This window comes from Anguilla rostrata, chromosome 5, assembly GCF_018555375.3.
Source record: "Anguilla rostrata isolate EN2019 chromosome 5, ASM1855537v3, whole genome shotgun sequence".
Classification (NCBI taxonomy): Eukaryota; Metazoa; Chordata; class Actinopteri; order Anguilliformes; family Anguillidae; genus Anguilla; species Anguilla rostrata.
The window spans coordinates 5,233,206-5,254,842 of record NC_057937.1 but is presented as its reverse complement, the minus strand read 5'-3'; the positions used below and the strand labels follow the sequence as shown (position 1 = coordinate 5,254,842).

The 21,637-nt window shown below is 45.5% G+C and overlaps 1 protein-coding gene across 3 annotated transcripts in view; it reads left to right on the top strand.

Annotated features, from left to right (window-relative positions):
• Nucleotides 1–12,573, top strand: part of gfra4a (GDNF family receptor alpha 4a) — a 270,692-nt gene extending 258,119 nt beyond the window's left edge. For all 3 annotated transcript variants that reach the window (XM_064334720.1, XM_064334722.1, XM_064334721.1), the window contains 4 exons: nucleotides 3,129–3,238; nucleotides 6,443–6,577; nucleotides 11,477–11,649; nucleotides 12,376–12,573. In XM_064334720.1, coding sequence (XP_064190790.1) covers nucleotides 3,129–3,238; nucleotides 6,443–6,577; nucleotides 11,477–11,649; nucleotides 12,376–12,522 — 565 coding nt within the window. In that variant the 3' untranslated portion in view covers nucleotides 12,523–12,573. The remainder of the gene's footprint in view (nucleotides 1–3,128; nucleotides 3,239–6,442; nucleotides 6,578–11,476; nucleotides 11,650–12,375) is intronic.
• The last annotated feature ends 9,064 nt before the right edge of the window (nucleotides 12,574–21,637 follow it).

Below are 21,637 nucleotides of genomic sequence, written 5' to 3'. Positions count from 1 at the left end.
ATTTTCCTGGGTTTTAGAGTTATTATCATTTCCCCTTAAAAATTAATGAATGAATCAAACTCATCCTCAAACTCCTCCAGAAAAGTCTCCTTTACTTTATTTTTTGTTTTTTGTTTTTTGTTTTTTACAAAATTTGAAATGGCGGAATTATCTGGAAAGTTTTGGAGGGGGTCCTGGAGGTTGGGACAGTGAGGTGAGTGGAAGGTGGAGGTGCGGTTACTCGTATGCACCATTCCTCAGGGTTCCAGGGGTCACATATGCACTCTCCCATGGGGGCGGAGGATGGGGGGTGGCAGCTGTACTCTGTTGTAGTGCACTCAGGATTCGATACCAGACGACAGGGTGCTTCGCCAAGCTGAGAACGTACACTTTAGCAATAAACACCTCTGGAAAAAAAAAAAAAAACCCCAACAAGCACTAATACACCACAATTACCAAAGACGTTTTTAACTGCGTACAGCACCAGCAGTAACTCTATGGACATTTCACAGACATTTTCATTTCTTCCTAATGCTTCTGACATGCAAATCCCACAAAGCCAACAAGGGGAATTAAGCTTATTCGCAGAGCTTAAAGGTTTCAGGTGACTGCACTTGAAAAAGCCAAATGCAGGGGTTCCTAACCTCGCTCCAGCCTCATGGATTTCGGCTTAAAAATCAGCAGCCAATTCAGACCGAGGAAAGCAGGTGGGGTGAGCTAACTGTGCAATCAACAGCTTTAATTAGTTAGGTTTTCTCAAGCATTTCACCACACTTATGGATCCAAGTAAGGCCATTTTATTTGTGCACAGTTTCTTTAGACATTCTTCAAAAACCTGTTCAGTCAGCCCATGTACATGTGCTTTCCAAAATCCAGAACATTAAAGATAAAATAATGTAAAGGGAACATGTCAACAATGCAGGAAAGAAAGAAAGAGAGAGAATTTTACCCATCATTTATTTTAACACACCAATGACATTACATAAATTACATTAACATAAACAATAAACCAAAAATCAAAGTTCAAAAATAATATGAAAAGACACAAGTCTCTCACAAACAAATCGTATTCCATTCCCTCCCCCTATTCCATTAGAGAGAGAGAGAGAATCAGCGACCAATTCAGACCCAAGAAATCAGGTGGGGTAAGCTAACTGTGTAATCAGTGGCTTTAATGTACTAATAGAGAGGAAAAAAAGAAAATAAAAAATACACTGTAGACTCTCCAGAACCAGCGTTCGGGGTCATCTAGCCTGGATGTAAATGACTCTCAGCAAAGCAAAGGTTTGGATGGAGAGAAAGAGCAGGAAACCAGAGCTACTGGAGTCTGTGTGGCTTTCCATCGCTAATTGCACACCACTGAAGTAATCTTTATAAACATAGCCGCTGTAAAAAAAATTTTTTTTAAAGTTGTGTATGGAGAAGAGCGTCTGCTAAAGGCCTGTAATGTAATGTAAGGGGGGGCTGTGGGGGGGGAGACGGCAGTCTGGAGTCTCTCAAATACGGTTTTTCCCTCCATGAAAGTAAATCACGTCTGAGGAAAAAGAAAACAAAAGAAGAGAGAGGAAAAGAAAAGAAAAATGCCATCACTGCACGGGAACGCCTCCGCACAGAAACAATGTTTTTTAAACAGCCTCCTTCAGCGGGAGGCTTCGGACACCAAATCCCCCAATTTGGGAGAAGGCGGGCGGGACAGGCCCTCCGCGCCGGCCAGAGGGGCCCCGTTTAACTTTAACGAGATTGTCTCCGTGAGCCCGGGTCGCGTTTGCCCGCGGTCACATCGCTGCGCAAATTAACAGCGAGCCGAACAAGAAGGTCGCTGTGAAAACCGGGGGGAGATCCTGTGTTTGGGTTATATCTGGAGATTTAATTTTACCCCCCCCCCCCTTCACCTTCATCTGCCTGCTGCTTTTAGAGAAACATAATTTCTCAGATAATATCTTCCTGTCAGTGAGATCTCTTGGAGCAGCATTATTTTTACAAAAAAAAAATGTGTGTAAAAAAGAAAAGTGTCATTTGGCTTAATGAACAATGAAAATCTGATTGCAAGGAGTCTTTAAATAAATCATTCTCGTAAGTTCAGAGAAAGGCTATTACTGAATATCTGTTAAACAAGGCAATAAAAAAATGTGATAAATAGATAATTGCTTATCATTAAAAATTTAATTTGCATAGATTTTCGCAGTGCTCCACTCAACAGTTTCAATAAAGAAAACACTTATTCATAACTGAAATTGTTTCATGCAGCTACGACTGAAAATGCGCTGTTCGGTTATATCTGCCTGTGGGAAACAGGTCCCAATGAGGCCATTTTATCGGGCGTACAGATTTCTTTAAACATTTGTTGAATGTATTCAGTCAGTCATATATGTATCCAGACAACAGAAGATTACAGACAATACAATGTCATGACAGCCCTCAGTTTGTCTGGCCTTCTCCTCGCCTACCTGCAGGGGGCGCATTAGGCCGATGTTGAACACCTACCTGCATTGGGGATTGTCAATGGAGATGTGTACTGTAACAGTACACCTAGGGGAATCAGCAGCACATACCTGTATAAAGGCAGCTGAAGCTAACCCCTCTGTCTTTCTCTTACCTCCCCTTCTAGTTAGCTTGTTCCGGATCATGTGATTTTTGGTTTGATGTTCTTTTGGTCGTGTTCTCTCTGCTGTCAGTCATCTGACCCGTGAACATTTCTGAAGTCAAAGTGTTACAAAGTATTATGGAGATGGTTCTGAACATTTATGACCTGAAGTTGAGTATTGCAAGATACTGACCTTCCAAACAGGTTCTATCGAAGTCACAGGATTGTTCCAGGCGTGTCACGTATAAAAAAAAAACGTACTGGCAAACATTCCCTGAAGTTTATGATTTGAAAAAAACTTCCTGGAGGATATGTGTCAGAAAGCATTTTAGACTGTAGCGTACTCAAATGCTTGGTCTCTGTAAAATGTAAAGGGGAAGGCTGCTCCAGGTTGCACAACCTAAACGATTAAACGGTTGCTCATTTACGTCAGAGAGCTGGATTTTCCTGCGTGGATTTAGTCAACCAGCTGTGGGCCGAGGTGCGCGAGGGGGGGGGGGTTGGGGGTTTTAGTGGAGGTGTGGGGCAGACTGACGGGTGGGGGGGTGTGTTTGTGTGTCCTCAGGTCCCGCTGGGCTCAGTTCCAGTACGACTGCCAGCCCTCCGCCAACTCCGCCAACGGCTGCAAGCAGGAGAACTACGGAGCCTGTCTGCTGGCCTACACCGGCATGATCGGTGAGAGAGGGGGAGGAGGGAGGGGGAGGGAGGGAGGGTCTGCTGGCCTACACCGGCATGATCGGTGAGAGAGGGGGAGGAGGGAGGGGGAAGGAGGGAGAGGGTCTGCTGGCCTACACCGGCATGATCGGTGAGAGAGGGGGAGGGGGGGGAGGGAGGGAGGAGGGAGGGAGGGGAAGAGGGTCTGGGGCCTACACCGGCAGATCGTGAGAGAGGGGAGGAGGGAGGGGAAGAGGGGAGGTCTGTGGCCTACACGGCATGAGGGGTGAGAGAGGGGGAGGAGGGAGGGGGAGGAGGGGAAGAGGGTCTGCTGGCCTACACCGGCATGATCGGTGAGAGAGGGGAGGAGGGAGGGGAAGAGGGAGGGTCTGCTGGCCTACACCGGCATGATCGGTGAGAGAGGGGGAGGAGGGAGGGAGGGAGGGAGGGACTGCTGGCCTACACCGGCATGATCGGTGAGAGAGGGGGAGGGGGAGGGAGGGAGGGAGGGGAAGAGGGACTGCTGGCCTACACCGGCATGATCGGTGAGAGAGGGGAGGGGGAGGAGGGAGGGAGGGGGGAGGGACTGCTGGCCTACACCGGCATGATCGGTGAGAGAGGGGGAGGAGGGAGGGGGGAGGGAGGGTCTGCTGGCCTACACCGGCATGATCGGTGAGAGAGGGGGAGGGGGAGGGAGGGATGGTAGAGAGAAAGTGGAGGAGCGAGAGATGGAGAGAGGGAAGGAGAGAGGTATGGTAGCGAGAAAGTGATGGAGGAGGGAGAGGGGGAGAGATAGAGGGAGGGAGAGAAGGAGGGAGAGACGGTAAAGAGAAAGTGGCGGAGGAGGGAGAGGGGGAGAGATAGAGGGAGGGAGAGAAGGAGAGAGTGATAGAGAGGGAGGAGGGAGAGGGGGAGAGATGGAGAGAGGGAGGGAGGGATGGTAAAGAGAAAGTGGCGGAGGAAGGAGAGGGAGGGAGGGATGGTAAAGAGAAAGTGGCAGAGGAGGGAGAGGGAGGGAGATGGAGAGAGGGAGGGAGGGATGGTAGAGAGAAAGTGGTGGAGGAGGGAGAGGGGGAGAGGTAGAGGGAGGGAGAGAAGGAGGGAGAGATAGAGAGGGAAGGAGGGATGGTAAAGAGAAAGTGGCAGAGGAGGGAGAGGGAGGGAGGGATGGTAGAGAGAAAGTGGCGGAGGAGAGAGAGGGGGAGAGATGGAGAGAGGGATGAGGAGGGAGAGAAGGAGGGACAGAGAGAATGACGGAGGGGGGTGGGACAGGGGTGTTAATCACACTGCTTGAGAGAGAGCAGAGGGGCTGAGGGGAAAAGGCTGTGTGGAAGTGTGAAGCACACCCTCTGGAGCTGCTCTACCTGAGCTCGTTTAGAGCTGAAAAGACAAGCCTTAAGGTCCCTCTCACATTCAGAGCAGCAACAGCGAAGCTCCTTTTCAGCGAAGCTGCTCATCCCCAGGCGGCAGGCAGGGAGGGGCACTGTGGCTGGGGTGTCACGGGTTCGAGTCTGGGGCCGGTTGTTGGGTGCAGGGCCAGTTCTGGGATAAAATTTGGTGTAAATGATCGCCTGAGGTCGCCATCTGTCTGGAGGGGTGCCACTTTAAGAGGGAAAAGACAAAAAATGTATTTGTATTTGTAAATGTAAAGTATTTAAAACAATATTTCTTGCCTCTGTGGTAGTTGGTGCCATCTGAAACCCCCCCCCCCCCCAACCAGAGTTCACAATCGCATCCCGTGTCCCCATCGACCGCCCCCCAACCAACTCCCAGTCCGCCGTCCTCCCCCTGCCCCTGTGTCTGCAGCACCGCGGCGCTGTGGGGGGTGAAACGGACCCGGGCTTGCCCAGCGGGCGCGTTGGCACACTGGCGCATCACATGCCCAGCTGCTGCCCTCCCTGGGCAGGTGCGCTCGGCACTTCAGCCGCTTGGGAATGGTGCAGCTGGCAAGCCCTACAGATGGAGGAAGAGCCAGGGCAAACAAACACTTGTTTTCGCAGGGGGGGGTGTGGGGGGGGAGAAATACTCCCTCTCCATCTAGTCTGAAACGGAGGGCACCAGGGATGTCAAAATCGCCGCTTTCACCTCACCTCAAAGCGATGAAAAAACAAAAAGGCGATGGAGAGAAAAGGGGGGAGAGAGAGGGAGTGGTGGAGAAGGAGAAGAGAGAGGGGTTGAGGGGCGCTCCTGGCAGATGAAAGCGTGCGGTGTTATCCGTTGGGGCGCTCCCGCGCGGGGCGGCCATCATTAAAGGCCTGGCTGTGTTCGCAGACAAAAGAAATCGAAGCGAGCGAAAAAAAGAGCCAGTTCTGGGAAATATGTACCTTTTTTTTTTTTTTTTTCTTCCCACCGTAGCGCTTCCAAAGTGCAGCATTACGATTTCTCCCGCTGAAAAAAAAAAAAGGCCATTGATTGAGGCCCCGTCTGAAAGACTGTGCGTCTTTCTTTCTTTTTTCTTTCTTTCTTCGCTTTCTCCCCCCCCCCCCCGCCTCCCAAACAATGCCTCGAGACGCGCTCTCCGCGCTCCCCGCGATAAATCCTACAAAGGAATAAAAACGCGCTGCGGAGAGCAGCCCTGGCCTGCGAAACGAGCCGCAATTCTGCCTCGCTTCAGAAGTGCTGCCGGGCTCTTGTTGTCACTCCGAGAGGTGCTTTTTTTTTTTTTTGGCCGTGATATATATTTTGGAGAGCGATGACCTGGAAGTGACCCCACCCCCTAGTCTTGGGCAGATTCGTACTTTTAAAAAAAGTTTCGGGTTTTTTTTTTTTTTCGCGAGCGCAATTCCGTGATCCCCAATCGTGCTAAGATGAGTTTTTCCGCTGTAGAAATCCACCATCTGTGGAGAGCAAACTGTACACAGTGCACTTCTGGATAAAATCCATGCTTTGACTTCTGATAGTTTTTTTTCTTTTGAATTCTTTTTTTTTTTTTTTGTTCAAAAGCATTTTGTTCACCTTTTCCTTTGTATTTTTTTTTGTGACTGTCTCCATTTCTTGCTTTTTTGGGAGCTGTTTTTTTATGAGCATTGTTAAAGTCGTGTTTTCTGGTCTATATAAGAGAAGCCGCCATTGTTTCTGGGGCACAGTCATGTCTGAACCCGTGCGAGATCTTGTCCGCCATCGTCTTCCCAATTCGGCACAAAAAGACCGACCCCCCTTTTTGGGTTCTTCCTTTATTCGGGGTCTGAATAACTGCATGTAAAAGCGCACCCCTTCTCCTCTCAGGAAGCACGATCACGCCCAACTACCTGGACAACTCCACCTCCAACGTGGCCCCCTGGTGCACCTGCACCGCCAGCGGACACCAGAGGGAGCAGTGCGCCGAATTCCTGGCCTACTTCACCGACAACGTCTGCCTGAGTGAGTCGCGCCTCCAGTGACGTGCCTGCATCCACCCAGCGACTTTCAGGACGTCCGGGTGTATTACACCAACTGCTGTACACCGAGCGCACGCGTGCACCTCCATACACACACACACACACAGGCATGCGAGCACTCACGCACGTGCACAACATGGCGATGGGTACAACCTCCAAAAGCAGCCTGGGACGCCAGCATGCGCACAGTGTCGTTATACAACCCAACAAATTGTGCATTCTCACACTAACTTGATTTTACCAGAGATGGCCATGAGCTGATGTACATGTTTTGTTAACCATGCTTGCACTTGAATATATATCTAGAAAATATTTAATATTTAAGGCAAGTCCTAAATTTGGCTTGAACGGTTGCTGACTTTGACAATGCCAACATGTATATTTTCTGGAATAAATTAGGTAAATCCTTAATAAGTTCTTGTGATGAAATGGTTGTCAAATAACATAACTAAAGAAGCAATTTGGAGGACAATTACTATGAGGGGGAAATATGCTTTCATCTGTCTACCACAGACGTGTCAAAGTCGAGATGAATAGAGCTTTTATTCGGCTGAAAACAGACGCATCGCTGTGTGGCGGAGCCGCCATTTTGTTTCATGAGTGATGCATCGCACGTTCTTTCTTCTGTCACCAACGGTGGTGTTCTCCTTTTTCCGCAGCACACAGTTAATGGCTCCCGGTTAATTGTTTCTGTGTGTGGCGGCTTAATGAGACAGCGGCGTAATTAAAACGGAAACGCAAAGCCCGAGAGCGATGTCGTCTGTGTGCAAAACGTTCAGTCTGGGGCAGGGCGATGCACTCCGTCTCAGGTGAACCGGCCCTTCACGCAAAATTCTATCTTACCTACATGCTCATTTTGCGAGGCTGAGCATAGGTAGCACTGATTGCGAGTTCAGTCTGCAAACCGCTGATCTTGGAGATGTAATGAAGGCAGGTGCGTAAGTGTGTTCATTAGACCTGTTGATTCGGCTGGTTTGAGTCTGTTATCGATACGTGCCGAACTTCTGAAACTGCCAATTATCTGCGATGGGGAAAGGCATTCTGGGAATGCCAGCTCATCAGCATTTCACAACCAAGGAGGGGAGGGAGGCGGAGGTGTTGCTAGATCTCGGCAGAGGAGAGCAAAACTGACTATCCGAGAATTGAAGAGAAGCACTTGTTGCTTGGCGATGGCCGGTGTCATCCTGAAGCCCATGTACTACCCATAGGTCATCCCCCAAACAGTCCAGCAGTGCTTGGACCTATGCAGCCAACTGCTGTATGTTTTCCTAAAGGGCCTTCCTTTGCTGTTTTTCCACCCTTGGGGTTTTCCACCTCATCATGTCGTTTTTTTCTTAGTCGTTTTGCCATTCGTTAAATTTAACCTTTCCTCTGACCAGACCTGGGTCAAATACATATTGGTTATGGATTCAAATACTTTTCTGTGCTCTGTTGATCTTGCCTGGTGTAACTGAGCCTGCCAATATCACCAGAAAGGCGGGTTCCGCACGTCTTGAGAGTATTTAATTGGTCCCAATACACCAGACAAGATCAGTAAAGAATAGAGAAGTATTTAAATCCAAAACACATTCGTATTTGACTCAGGTCTGCCTCTAACTGGACTGGTGTGAACTGAAAACGAACTGAAAACAGCAGCTGGTGGCAAGGCTGTGATCTTTATCTCCCTGTTATGTTCACTCAATGTGCACAAAGACGCTGTCAGAGTCATGAGCTTTAAGCATTTCTGATTCTGTACAGGTGGCCCCTAAATCCACAAATGCCACACTTGGGGACCAAGATAGTGTATTGGTGGTGTGTGAAACAAGACTTGGCCTCATAAGACTTCAGTTTCGTGAGAACAGAGGGTGGGTCTCCTTCGGGAGGGAAACACAAAGGCAAAGAGGTTTTAAATCAAGTCCTGACAAATGTTGACTGGCCTTACGAGAGCCTACTGCTGTCTTCCTCTCTCTCAGATCCCACACAACAACCAAAAAAAAAGTTAAAGAAGTGATAGATGAATTGTAAGAAGCAGAAGAAGGGAAGGGAATGACTTGCCCAGAACTTTTGTCTCCTCTTTGCTATTTCCTACATCCTGATAAATGCTGTTGATACACGAAACATAGTCTTTTTTTTTCTTTTTTCTCCTGCGCCCTAATTTAAAGTTTGCCTTTTTCCAAACTGCGGCTCCTTCCTTTGACCCACTGCTGCGAGAGACAGACTCAGATAGCTCTCGGACGCCTCTGTAATTGGGGCTAATTTAATTTCCCGTAGAAGTTAATGGAGCCGATGCAAACGGGAGAGGCAGGAAGCAGGAAGCGGCGAGGCCCGCAGAAACGCACGGAGGGAAAGCGGAATTGCTTTCGATTTAACGGGCCTCTCCCTCCGCCACACCGCCCGTCCCCGCAAAACACTGCTCACACGTTAAAGGGATGGGCAGAGATGAGCTGAGACTACACCTTAAGACCTATAACCAACAGGCTAAAACTACACCTTAAGACCTACACCCAACAGGCTAAAACTACACAATAAGGCCTACACCCAACAGGCTAAAACTACACAATAAGGCCTACACCCAACAAGCTAAAACTACATTTTACGGCCTATACCCAACAAGCTAAAACTACACATTAAGGCCTACACTCAGCAAGGTGAAATACACCTTACGACCTACACCCAACAAGCTAAAACTACACCTTACAGCCTACACTCAACAAGCTAAAACTACATTTTACGGCCTATATAACACAACAATTTAAACTAAAACAGTTAAAATAACCAGAGAGTCAGACTTACCATGTTCTGTCTTATATATGTGCCACTGTTGTAACTGCCATCCAAGAAAAGGAATTAATTGCGAAGTCACACTAAGACTGTATGAGTCGCCCAGAGCTAATTAGCAGCTACTGTACCTCCGGCTAACGAGCTGTGCTAGCTCCCAGCGGTGTGTCAGCACGACTGAAGGCAAGCACGTGCTACTGTAGGCCAAGGCCTAACACCTGACACTGCCTAGTGCTCACAGCGTTAAGAAGTACAACACTGAGGAAAAGTAGTAAAAGGAGATTTTTTTTTTTTTTTTTTTAAATGACTGATACTCCTAAAACATTTTGGGGGTTGGAGGAGGTGGGGGGACGGGGGGGGGATTTGAAGAAAGAGTAAAGAATAATAATAATTTGATGCCTAATTTGGTCTCCTGGTCACAGAGCTAGAATCCGGCACTGAGTGTGAGATATATATATATTTATATATTTATTTATATATATATATATATTTTTTTTTTAAATATATATATATATATATATATATATATTCTGCAGTCTGTAATTTCGGTGGAAAATGGAAAGATTTTTGTGTTACATCGGTCAGAGTGGGAAAATGGGTAGTGATGGACTTGAAGCAAGATTACAAGATTCATAGCTTAACGAGGTAATAAAGGAACCTTCGTGTTTGGACGACGGGTGCTCTTTAACTAAAAGCAGAGGCGAACTCAATTTTCGGGCTGGCGGAACCGGGCCCGGGGACCAGGCTGGCTCGGCCGGGGGAAATGGCATATTGAGTAGGCCGAAACCAAACTTATCACGCTGTTAAACTGTCAAAAGCTTTTAAATCCATTTAAGCTGTTTTGATGCCCTTTCTTCCCGCTGATGAAAATAAGACGCTTTTTGTTGCTGAAGTAGGCCTTTTATCTGGCTCCTGACACATTTTATTCACCTCACCTCTCAACGGAGGCAAGTTCAGACAAAGAAAGTTTTCACTAAACAGTTGGTTTTTGCGAGATATTTTTGAACATTCGAACTGCACACGGTTAGGTCATTTGAAGTACCAACAGGCGCCACACAGACTGTGAAGACATTATACACGTCGGTATAAAATTATCCTGGGGCAGGTGCAATAAAGCCATTTAAAAATTGTTTTTAAACTTTTTACCTTGTACTTTCTCCTGTATACTCTTTGCCTCTGTTCCATGGCAACAATAACATGTCAAAAATAGCCTAAATGCATCGTGAGTTATGTAATTGATCCAATAGATCCATTTACGTAAGGGCCTTGGGCTGCAGTGAAGCCCATTCAGATGCTCTTGTTCATTGTATCATTGTCTAATCTCATGGAGAGCTGGAGGGGTGCTATTCTTGTTCACTTTAGATAATTTGTCTTTTATGTGTTGAAGCAGTGCTTTAAAAAAATGGATAATTTCAGCTAATTTCAAAGCAGAAAAACAACGCCGCTTGAATCCCCACTTAGAGGGATTGCCGTGATGTTTCGTAATTGCAGGGAATATTTAGGACTGTACACAGTCATTTGCTTTGTCCTTCAACTCCTCCTGTACTTGTAACGGCGAGAGATCTGTGAGTCACGAAGAAGTGGTAACTGCATTCTCTCTCTCTATTTCCTTCTCTCTCTCTCTCTCTCTCTCTCATTTGCTTGTGCGTATTTTCCAGTAGGCACTTAGGCCTGCAGTGAGCTTAGAACTATTGCTGCTCCACACTAGGAGAGATGTGATTGGCCCCACACGGCAAAAGACCAAGGTCTCCAGAGAAGTGAGCCAATCGCATTGGTATTACTTCTCCAGTGGTGATTTCATACATAGCCTGTGGCAAAAATTCCTTATCGGCAAATTTTCTCATGAATGTTATTGTCATGAATGGAATTATGCGCGAGCAAGGAATTAACTGCGAAGTATGAGACCCTTATTGACATACATTTTTGGACCATGAGTGAGCTTTCATAGAGATTTTACACTATGAATTGTAGAATAATAGGGTTACAGCATGCTGACTTAATACCCTGATAGTAATACCCTGTTGTGGATTCACTCGGTCACCTGTACAAAGCAGTCGAGGTAACGGTGCGTTCAGGTCCTGGGTATCTGACCAGAAGATGTAATCCCCCCCCCCTCCGCCAACAGAAAATGCCATCACTGCTTTCGGAAATGGGACAGACATGAGTCCCACCCCCAACCAAGCGGGACAGCCCACCCCAAGCGGGCCTGAGACCCAAGAGCTCAACACCGCCACTGCCGCCCCCACCGCTGCCATGGAAACGGACACCAGCGTCCTGAACGTGCTCATACTTACGCAGGTGAGTCTAACACAGGTGCGTGGGGTTAGAATCTCTCTCCCCCCCTCCCTCAAATCGGGAATCTTGTAAACCCGTGGAGCGGCTCTGCAGCTCATGAATTTAAAGCCTCAGCTCTGCTTTTGGCAAAGGGAGAGATTCAGGCCACAGGGGTTGCAGGTTTCAGTCTTGGCTGTGTCTTTTTGGTTTTTTTGCACTTTGAGTTACAAGCTTAATAGTTTCCTTTTCTCTCCCATTTCTGCAGTTGAGTTAAGACAAGGATATACAGCTTCATGTCCAATTATTTCAATGTGACTGCACAATGTCAAAGAGCAGATGTAGGCCTCTTTGGTCAAATGCTTTCTCACAGTCAGGCTGTTCCACACAGAGTACATGTCATCCCCAGTGACAATCATCATCCCTCCACCACAGTTTTAGAGAGAAGAAAAAAAAAAAAAAACTCAGATCTTAAGGGAGAGAGGTATCATTTTTTGAGTTGCAAGAAAGCGCGTTTTGCCAAGAGCAATATTCCTGTGGCTATTCAACCATCTCAGCAAAGCCAATCGCCTTTTTTCTTGACACGCTGCATCCTTTCTTTGCATCCTGACTCTTTCTCTTTGCGTTTATCTGTTCTGTATTTTTTTTTTTTACGATGAGCTGTTGGGATGCAAAAAAAAAAAAGATCCTTCGAAAAGGCTCAAAATAAACCCAAAACGGCCGAACCTTACCGCCGGTCTCTCTTCTTCGCAGGCCACGGAGAAGGACAGGTTTTGGGGCGACTCCACCCTCCCCTCCCACGGGTTCTCTGACCAGGCATCTGGCCACGCCCCCGGCCACGCCCACTTCGCCAGCTGGAGCTGGCTTCTGCCTGCGCTGCTTGTGCTCTGTCACCACTAGAGGGTGCTACAGCAGCCTTGGAACTGGACTCCGTGGAGCAGCAGGGGTGGGGTGTTTGGTGGGTGGGGCGGGGCGGGGGCGGGGTGGGGGAGAGACATATAGATATATATATATATATGTATTCATGTATGTGGAGAGAAGGCCACACCCATATCTACCCTTCCCCATCACAGATTATCTCCTGTCCTGATCTTTAATCCCACCTGAAAGTTCTATAAGGTGTGTATGTGTGTGTGTGTGTGTGTGTGTGTGTGTGCGTATTTGCGCATATAAGAGAGAGAGAGAGAGAGAAAGAGACTCTTCATGCGAGATATATTTTTATTCTAGGAGTCAGGAATTAACCCCCTAACGAGAGACCAAAATGGCCGCCTTCAAATCGAGTCAGTTTTGTGTGTGTGTGCAGGCTGTCGGGAAACTGAGGGGATGTGGTTTAGGGAGCTGGAGGTGGAGGTGGAGGTGGATGGGGATGGGGAGGGGGGGGAGGGTGAAAGATGCCTCACCCCTGGAGTTGCAGTGTGTTCTCACGTCTTATACAGTATATTTCCCTCTCGCTTGGAGAGGACTTTGTACCTGAACATTCCTCGGTGTAAAATGACAAAAGATCCTTTTTTTTCCCCTCCTCCACATGAGCTGATATTGTGATTCATAATGTACTTTTCAGTCACTGTTTTAATCAATGATGTCATTTTTCATTTTTGTGTCATTATTTAGTCAAAAAAAAAAAATGAAAAAAGTTACGTTACCAGTACAAGCACCAAAATACATTTTTGGGGAGAAAAATAAGGGAAACATGATTCAATGCTTGATACTTTTTTAACCACTCGTATTACGTAAATTGTGTTTGGATAAGAACTTAACTACCTGTGTCCCCTCAAGGAAATGAGGATTTCGTATAACTCCAAAAGACTATACTGGTAAGAAAAAGACTGTGTCTGATAGATGCTGGATTGACAACACTCTTGAAAAGTGGACTATATATTTTTTTTTGAAACGCATTTGGATCAGGAATGGAAAGTGGACTTTGTTTCATGAGCTGTGCTGTACGGAATCAAACTGTTCCGCATGAATATTCGGATATTCCCCCTACCCCCATGCAGGCAATGCAAGGCCCTGATTGGTCAGTTGCCCCAGACTGACAGCCCCCCCCCCAACCATTTTCTTTGTTTTACCCAATCAGTTGGTTGTAACTTGGGATGGGGGAGGGGTAATGGTGGGCTGGTTTTTTTGGATTCCCAGAGTGTGACAGTTCGTCTGTGGCTGTCTCAGAGGGCATCTTAAATCAACTGCGTGTGGGGTGGGGTGGGGTGGGGTGGGGCGGGTGAGGGGGTGTGGATTTCGTAAAATTCAGGACACGTGTTATACACTGCAAATAAAAGCTACCGAATGACACGACTGCTGGCATGTCTGTACCTGCAGTGCATGATGGGATGGGAGCCAGAGAGTTATGTCACACCAGATAACGTGCATCTTAAAAAAATAAATAAATAAAAAAGACACTCCTCTCGCTCAGAGCCTCCTAGCACCTCCTCCATCAAGCGCCTGTTGCCCTCTGGTTGGGTCGTTGCTCTATGGTTATTGCCAGGCTAGGCGCCCGTATAAGTGATAGAACGGCTGCTTCGCGGGGCGGACAGGCTTATGAAACTTTAACGCTTTTATGGGGCCGGGTAAAGGTAGCGGCATCCCTCAAGCAGCCCCCCCCCCTCCAAACCCCCCCCTCCCCCTCCCCCACCCCCCACAGCTGCCATTACAATTTTGTAGAAGTATTCAGAGATATTTCCTCTGTGTTTTGGGTCATTAGCCAACTGGGACACTATTCTGGTGCTCGAGATCAGGTAGCACATCAACGCTGTCAGCACTAATCCATCCACCGCCCCGGGCGGGGTGTAAAATGGATGGGGGGGCATTGAACGCCCCTGTGCCTCCCCAGTCTAAAACAGGGCCCGATCGCCCCCCCCCCGCGCTGCACGCCCATTCACGCCTGCTACCGATTTGATTGGCGTCTGACGCGCTCGGAGTCCCCTGCTGTAAAAGCATGTTTAACCTTGCATTAATGTTGTTATAACGTTGTTATAACGTTGTTGTAACCTCACCACCTCACAGAATGTCATTTTCACGGTTATAAACTTTCAGTCATGAATGAACGAATGATTTTTTTGAACTACAGATTCCCCAATATTACATGTTCTGTAAGTGTTTACAATTTTTTTTAATTGTGTCTTTTCTGTTGAGTTTTTTGAACAGTAATTGAAGAAAACATTAGAACAGTTACATTCTAAGTTCAGGACAAATCGTTGAGAATATGGAATTGGGATGCAAAATTCTATGAAATAATAGTATACATTGTTTTGGTTTTTCCCCCCTTATTTCTTCTTTTCGGACACGATGAGTGTTGAGAAAAGGCGACTCTACTGAACGACCGCAGGAGAAGTCACAATACCAACAATAACGTGTTCCTCAATATATTCAACAGCCAACGACGCCTGCTAATTCAGAACAGGATCTGCTCAGGGCTTCGCTTTAATATGAATGAGCGATCGCAAGACTCCGATGCTACGAGCGTTAGCGTCGGCGCCGCAGCCTGAGCGCGCGAGCGATACACCGTACGCTCCCGCCTTTTTTTTTTGTCAAAGAGTTTTCCGACGCGCTCCGGGTGCGAACAGATTGTAAATCGTCCGGTTTTTCCCTCCCCCGCGATTTACCCGCAATTAAGAGACGGCAAGGTCGGCTCTGAGCTAAAAAAAAAAAAAAGAAAAAAAGAAAAAAAGGGTTGTCCGCGCGAGCGTCCGTGCGGAAAACAAACCCTGGCGGTGGACAGTGGACGCGCCGGAGCGGCCGCAATCGCCGCCGTTAGCCGCTAAATTACACCGAACGAAGCGCCTCTCTCTCTCCTTTCTGTAACCTGGAATCAGTTTTGGCAGTTCGTCCACACACCCCCCCGCACAACACTCTCTGGGTAATTAGGTACATTTCTTCCCCGTTCCTGCTCGGCTGCTCTCTTAACTGCGAGGCCAGCTGCTGCTACAGACGGACATCTTTTTAGCCATCTCAACGCAGAGAGGTCAAACCAGAGAAGCGTGATAAATTAGTTGGGGGGGGGAGGAAGTGTACCTGTAACGATCTCACGTCAGCAGACAGTGCTGTATTATAGGCACATTATTCACTGAATATTTTACTTAATGTGACATTTATTTTCACTCAGTTAATGTATAACGTGCTTCCGTCAAAACATTCGCTGGTGCCTCGAGAAGGAGCTTTGACCGAAGCACAGCTATGTAGTAAAATGTTTGTTTATTAAAAATATATTAAAAATATATTTTTAAATTTTATTTAATTTAATAAATAATCGGTATGTATTCGTTTTTAACCAGCTCGTGAGCCAAGCTGAATATCAGTGCTGGAGTTTCAGTCGTGAAATCTGTCAACTTTGAATAACAACATGAAATCCAACTAGCATGTTGTACGCCTGCATCACGCACGATTTCAGACACATTTGGCCCAATTTTCGCGATGCCATTCAATAAAGGGGGAAACAGATGTTTCACTTCAGGAACAAGCTGCCAAAAATCATCCCAACATAAGAGCATTGTTTAAAAAAAAAAAAAAAAAAATTTAAATAAAAAAAATATGGTTATTTGTGACCTGACAATGGGAACACTATTATTCCCACTTTTCCAAGTGACAGGATTTGTGAGAAACACACTTCATTTGCAAATAAAGATTTAGTCTGCCTCAAATTATCATCCTTATTATTTTTGGCATTTATAGCCTGTTGCCAGATGGAGAAAATTTTAAATAGATTTTTTTTTTTTTTTTTTTTTGAAGTTGCCCTGTATTACAGGGGAACTGGCGGTCCAGATAATTCTTTTCTTCCAGAGGCTCTTTGAATGTCAGGTTAAATGTATGTAAAGGGGGTACGAAGGAGCCCTAAAAAGCATCTACTGGCTCTCTCACCCTATTAGTATTCAAACAGGGACCCCTAAAGCCAAAATGATTTATGACTGCCTTTTAATCTGGAGCATAATTCAAGTTTGACACAAACTCTCAGAATCTTTGCTCCACTTAAAGCAGCAATAGAATAATTTTCAATGTGAAATGCCTATTTTTATTATTATTATTTTTTTTTTTTTTAATTGCCACGAAATAAAGACTGCTGCACATTATGAACACATATATAGTATATAGGCCATAGTTATGCGTGGAATTGTCTGAGAAGTAATTTCCTTCGAACACATCGTATAAAGGCCTGACGGAAACATTTTACACGCGGTGAAAATAATGACTGACAGGGACGTTCATATCAATGAGATGTGTCAGTGTTCTGGCTCACTTTCACCTTGCAGATAAAGCTAATCTTGCAGACATATACAGTCTGTAAAACAAAAAAAACAGCATTGTTCTTGGAATTCTTTCAGACCCAACCGATTTCAGAGCCCCTTTGAGAGAAATAATAATAATAATAATAATAATAATAATAATAATAATAATAGTACTTTTCACTCCCGAGGGATATCTGGCTTATCCACAGACAGGCTGCACTGGAATGAAAGTGTTAAGTACCGCAGAGCTGGAATTCCTCGCATGTACCGGGGAGACGGTCGAGCGATCTGTGTTCGTCGCGCGTTGCGTAAGATTATCGATCCGCAGGAAAATGGCGGAACCCTGCTTTCTCCGGGTACTGTGGCCTGTCTTTTGTCTGTCACCAAGCCGCCGGAGACCTTGGGAGGTGGAAGGGGAAGAGAAGTAAAGAAAGCATCAAGCCGGGGCATTTTATACGGCAAACAGAATCAGCTAGTGGGGGTACAATGTATGTCATCCAGTCCTCTGAGCACTGTAGGAAGATAGGGACCCATATTCACTGACAATAAAGTTTAAAGAAAAAAAAAATGCGAGAAAAAAAAAGGTACAAAAATCTGAACTTCAACGCTGATTCTGATTCATTCAAGCCATTTTGAAATAAGATGTTTTTCTCAACCCTTTTCATTGGAACAAAACTAGAAATCTCAGACCTCGGTGTAAAAAAAAAAAAAGAGCTCTTTCAGAAAATGAGGGAGTTTTAGAAAGCGCTAAGGGAAATAAATGAAACTGCGGTTAGGCCACTTCATTGTCCGCAGACTATTTTCATCAGTCCCGTTAGTCCAGCCTGGCTTAAAAGGGGGCCTCCACATCAATGGAGTTATTGTTGACGGTAAATTGCTGCCGCTCTGATCCGGAGACAGACAACTGGAAGTAACGATGATGACAGCGGCTCCTGTCTGAGTCAAACCGCTGCAGACAGGTCCTAGTTAAGGAAATTGATGAAAGCTCAATAAAAAATAAAAAAAAACTCACCGACAGCTCAATCGTGTGGAGATCGCGTTGGCCGGGGGAATAAACAAGGCGCTCGGTCTGAACCAGACAAGTCATCTGTACCCTTAAAAAAGAAACAGAAGAAAACATGGAAGATCATTGTTATTCATTGAAAATGGTAAAAATAAAAATAAAAAAAGGAATAACATTATTAAAAGTAAAGGCTTTTGCATGCTTAAATCCTTATGACTGCATTTCACATTTTTTTCATTGAAATGACAAAACCAATAAAAAGGTAATTATGTTAGAATACAGCAGTGTGATATGAATATACAGGGAAACAATGCATATTGTGACCATAATAGAAATTTTCTCAATATGGGAACCCTGGCCTCCTCCTAATGAATGAATCCACTAACATTTATTCATGTTGAACCGGATAAAAACTCCATGCAAATGTGAATATTTGTCTATATGTTATAAAGTAGTAATTAATAGTTTGTAACGCATCGTAAGACGATTATTCCAGGTTATTGCGTAAAATGCATTTTTTAAATTTATTTAAAGCACATGGAAAATGTATTAGTCTCAGAATCAGTCTTTAAATACTCCACAAAAGCTGATCTGCTGTTGACTTCAAACGGAGTTGTGAGGCCTAGTCTTACTTCAAGTTGTGTTTTGAAAGACCTGCAAAAACCTGGCACCTCTTAAAGCACGACGAGTTTAAAAATCACCCAAATCACATAACACTCTTTCCTTTGAAAGCACATCAACTCAGTGATCTTAAAGCAAAGCTAACTAGCAATGTTTTTGAAGACATGCAGCAACAAAAGTCTACTTGGAAGGAAATCACAGGAAACACATGAGCTAATAGCATTAGTCTTACCCGTGAATATGCCAATGAATCACCTGTATTAAACAGATACTGAGTCTCACAGAAACGTTGATTCAAATGAAAACTTTTTACGGGCAAGCACTCAAAACTGAAAAGTGTAAAAGCAAGTGTGCTGAAAAAAATTATTCAGATGAATTATTCAGTTTAAACCCAACAGAAATGTTATTTATGCATTTCAAATGAAAACTATATTTATTATGGTTGTGAGAGAAAGATAAAGTACACACATCAGAAGTAAAAACGGCTATCTATATATAGCTGGAGCCAGACTGCAGCTAAGTAGCTCTTGAGGAATGAAGGCGATGCAAGTTATTTTTTTCTTCTTATTTTGCCTGCCAAGAAAGTGCATGGAGTCTGTTAGATAGCGTGTTTTTTTTTTAGCGAGTGTTTGTGGCTGTGTGTGTGTGTGTGTGCGCGTCAACTGGATTTCCCTCAAGCAGTGTGCGTATTTGTTCAAGCTGAGATGAGTAAAGCGTTTTTTTTTGGCAGCCGTCGTAATCGAAAATCGTGAGCCCTGGAACGTGACTGTACCCCGCCTCCAGGTAAAGGTGACGATTTAGGCCTTTTAACACCTTAAAGAACCCGTCAGAACGGCTCAGAGTGAAGCCTGTTGACCGTGGACAGGGCGCGGACGCAGCCAAGTGCTGGGTCTGTTTTCTCTGAGACGAGTGGCGAAGAGTTGACCCAACAGAGCCACTGACCCTGGGACCGCTAACTGCTAACTTCTAACCTGTTTCCCCTGTATAGCACTCGTTTGAACCCCCCCCCCCCCCCCATCTACCACTGTTTATTTTTGTAAATTAAATACACCTGACAGCTAACGCTATCTGTCGTTGCCACTTCTATCACCTCTCCATTATGATGACCATCTTTGATCCTACTGGCTCGTCCATTCCTTACATATTTAGGTCTGCATACACAGACAAGGACTTACTTGAGTGTAACCAGTGAGTGAGTACATGCCAGTAATGGCTGCTTTTTTGCCCAATGATTTCAGTGTGTATCACCTCACCAGTATTAGACCGCTCATAACTCAAAGGCCTCCTGTACATGCAGATTTACCTGTAGACATAAACCAGATATTTATGAGAGGATCATCTCTGTGGAGCGCAAGACTTTTATCATAGCGACAGCTCAGCTTTTAAAACTGAACCCGTGAGGCGTTATCAAACTAATTCAATAAGCAAATTAATTTTTAATCTTTTTGCTAAATTCTGAGAAAATCCAGGTCACTTCCTCATCCAGCTTTACGCTGAAGATTGTGCCCCTTCCATCATAACTCAGGCTGTTTATGTTTAAAGCAGCAGAGGGTCGGTTATTTGAAAATACATTTTCCAGTCTATGCACATCTCCGTGTGTAAGAGTTGTGTTTCTTGGAGCGGAGAGAAATCGATACTCACTCAGGAAACCTGCTGGAGGAGGCTCGCGAGCTTGGGAGGCAGTTCTTTGCCAGTCCAGAACGACGGTCTCATCATGACCGCTGGAAACGAAGGTGTGGTTATCAATGGCAGCCGTACAGGAGAGACCGCCAGCGACTGGTCTGCCGCCTGTCTCACCCATGCCGGTTTTTTGCTAAACCAAGCAAATAATTTTTAAAAAACCAAAATGCCAAGGAAGACATCCAAACGAACAGAAGCCTGCAATCCCACTGCATGGGAATCGAACGAGATCTCGGCTGGATAAACACGATTACATTATCAGGATCTTTAAAATGTCTGTCTGCATCAGAGTGACAGCACCTTTGAAGCTCACCATCCATTGCAGGTTATTCAAGGGTGTTGAGCCCAAGCCCATCTGGGGCACAGGGCCAGCTGGTATTTTTGAATCTTGTAAGTTATCCCACCAAACTATGCATCCATAATACTGGAAACTGCATAGCGCCACACAGCTAACTAGCTTTTTAGATAAAATGCAGGAGGATGCTTTCTCTGTGGTTCGCCATAGCACGCTCCAGAACCTAATGCAGGGAACAGTAGAACTGCAGGAATCAAGGTCAACCAGGATCTGAACCTAAAACCTACTGGTCACAGTAAGAGCCTAAACCTTCTGATGTTCTTTATCACCCTTTCGTGCTGTCAACAGTTGAACTGTAGGGGGCGCCACACATCCGCCATTTGAATTTCTAAAGCCTGCATTCCTGCTTAATCATTGCACCTAATTAGCCGCACAGCACCCCGGGAGCCCATTCGCACAGCCATATTTGTCCAGTAAATTTTTTACCTTGACACATCATCGATGGAATTAACACGGCAGTACGTTAAGTGTTAAGTACTGGATCGATACACATATATAGCAGCGGCACTGTGGTGCTTTCAACTCGACCAACCGCCATTGTACCGTTTCTCCAGACGTTAGACCTCGCAAATGGGGCGGCAGCATATAAAAAGGAGTACTAGTGTCACTCAAGTGGCTCCTGTTCAATGGCACAGTAGAAGTATATTACCTGGAAAACATCAGTGGGTTGACGTAGGGTCAAGGTTTAAATCTCAGACGCGTTGGTGTAATCTCTTGACAGGAAGTGCCTCTCGTACAGCCGGCACTGGCTGGAAGCTTTGAGAAATTATTAACGGTCTGAATGGCATGGCCATTGAGACGCACATAAATCCACCTCCAAGCAATCGATTGAAAGTACAACCGTTTTCGTTAAGCCAATTACACAACTTGAAATCCTACGCAGATGATTCAATAACTGTAAGCCATTTTGTCATTTTGTAGTTTTGGACCAATCTCTCATAAAGATTTAAAGCCAGGGATTATTCAAAAGCATAACACATCATAAATAATGGAGAGAGTTAAAAATATTATCCTGACTGATAGTGTTTCACAGGCAGAAGAATAACACGTCATATTTCCAATCATTCATGAACAGTTTTAGAACCAGTGTGGCCCAGATGACGATACATTTCCATGACGGATAAACAACTGACAATCACA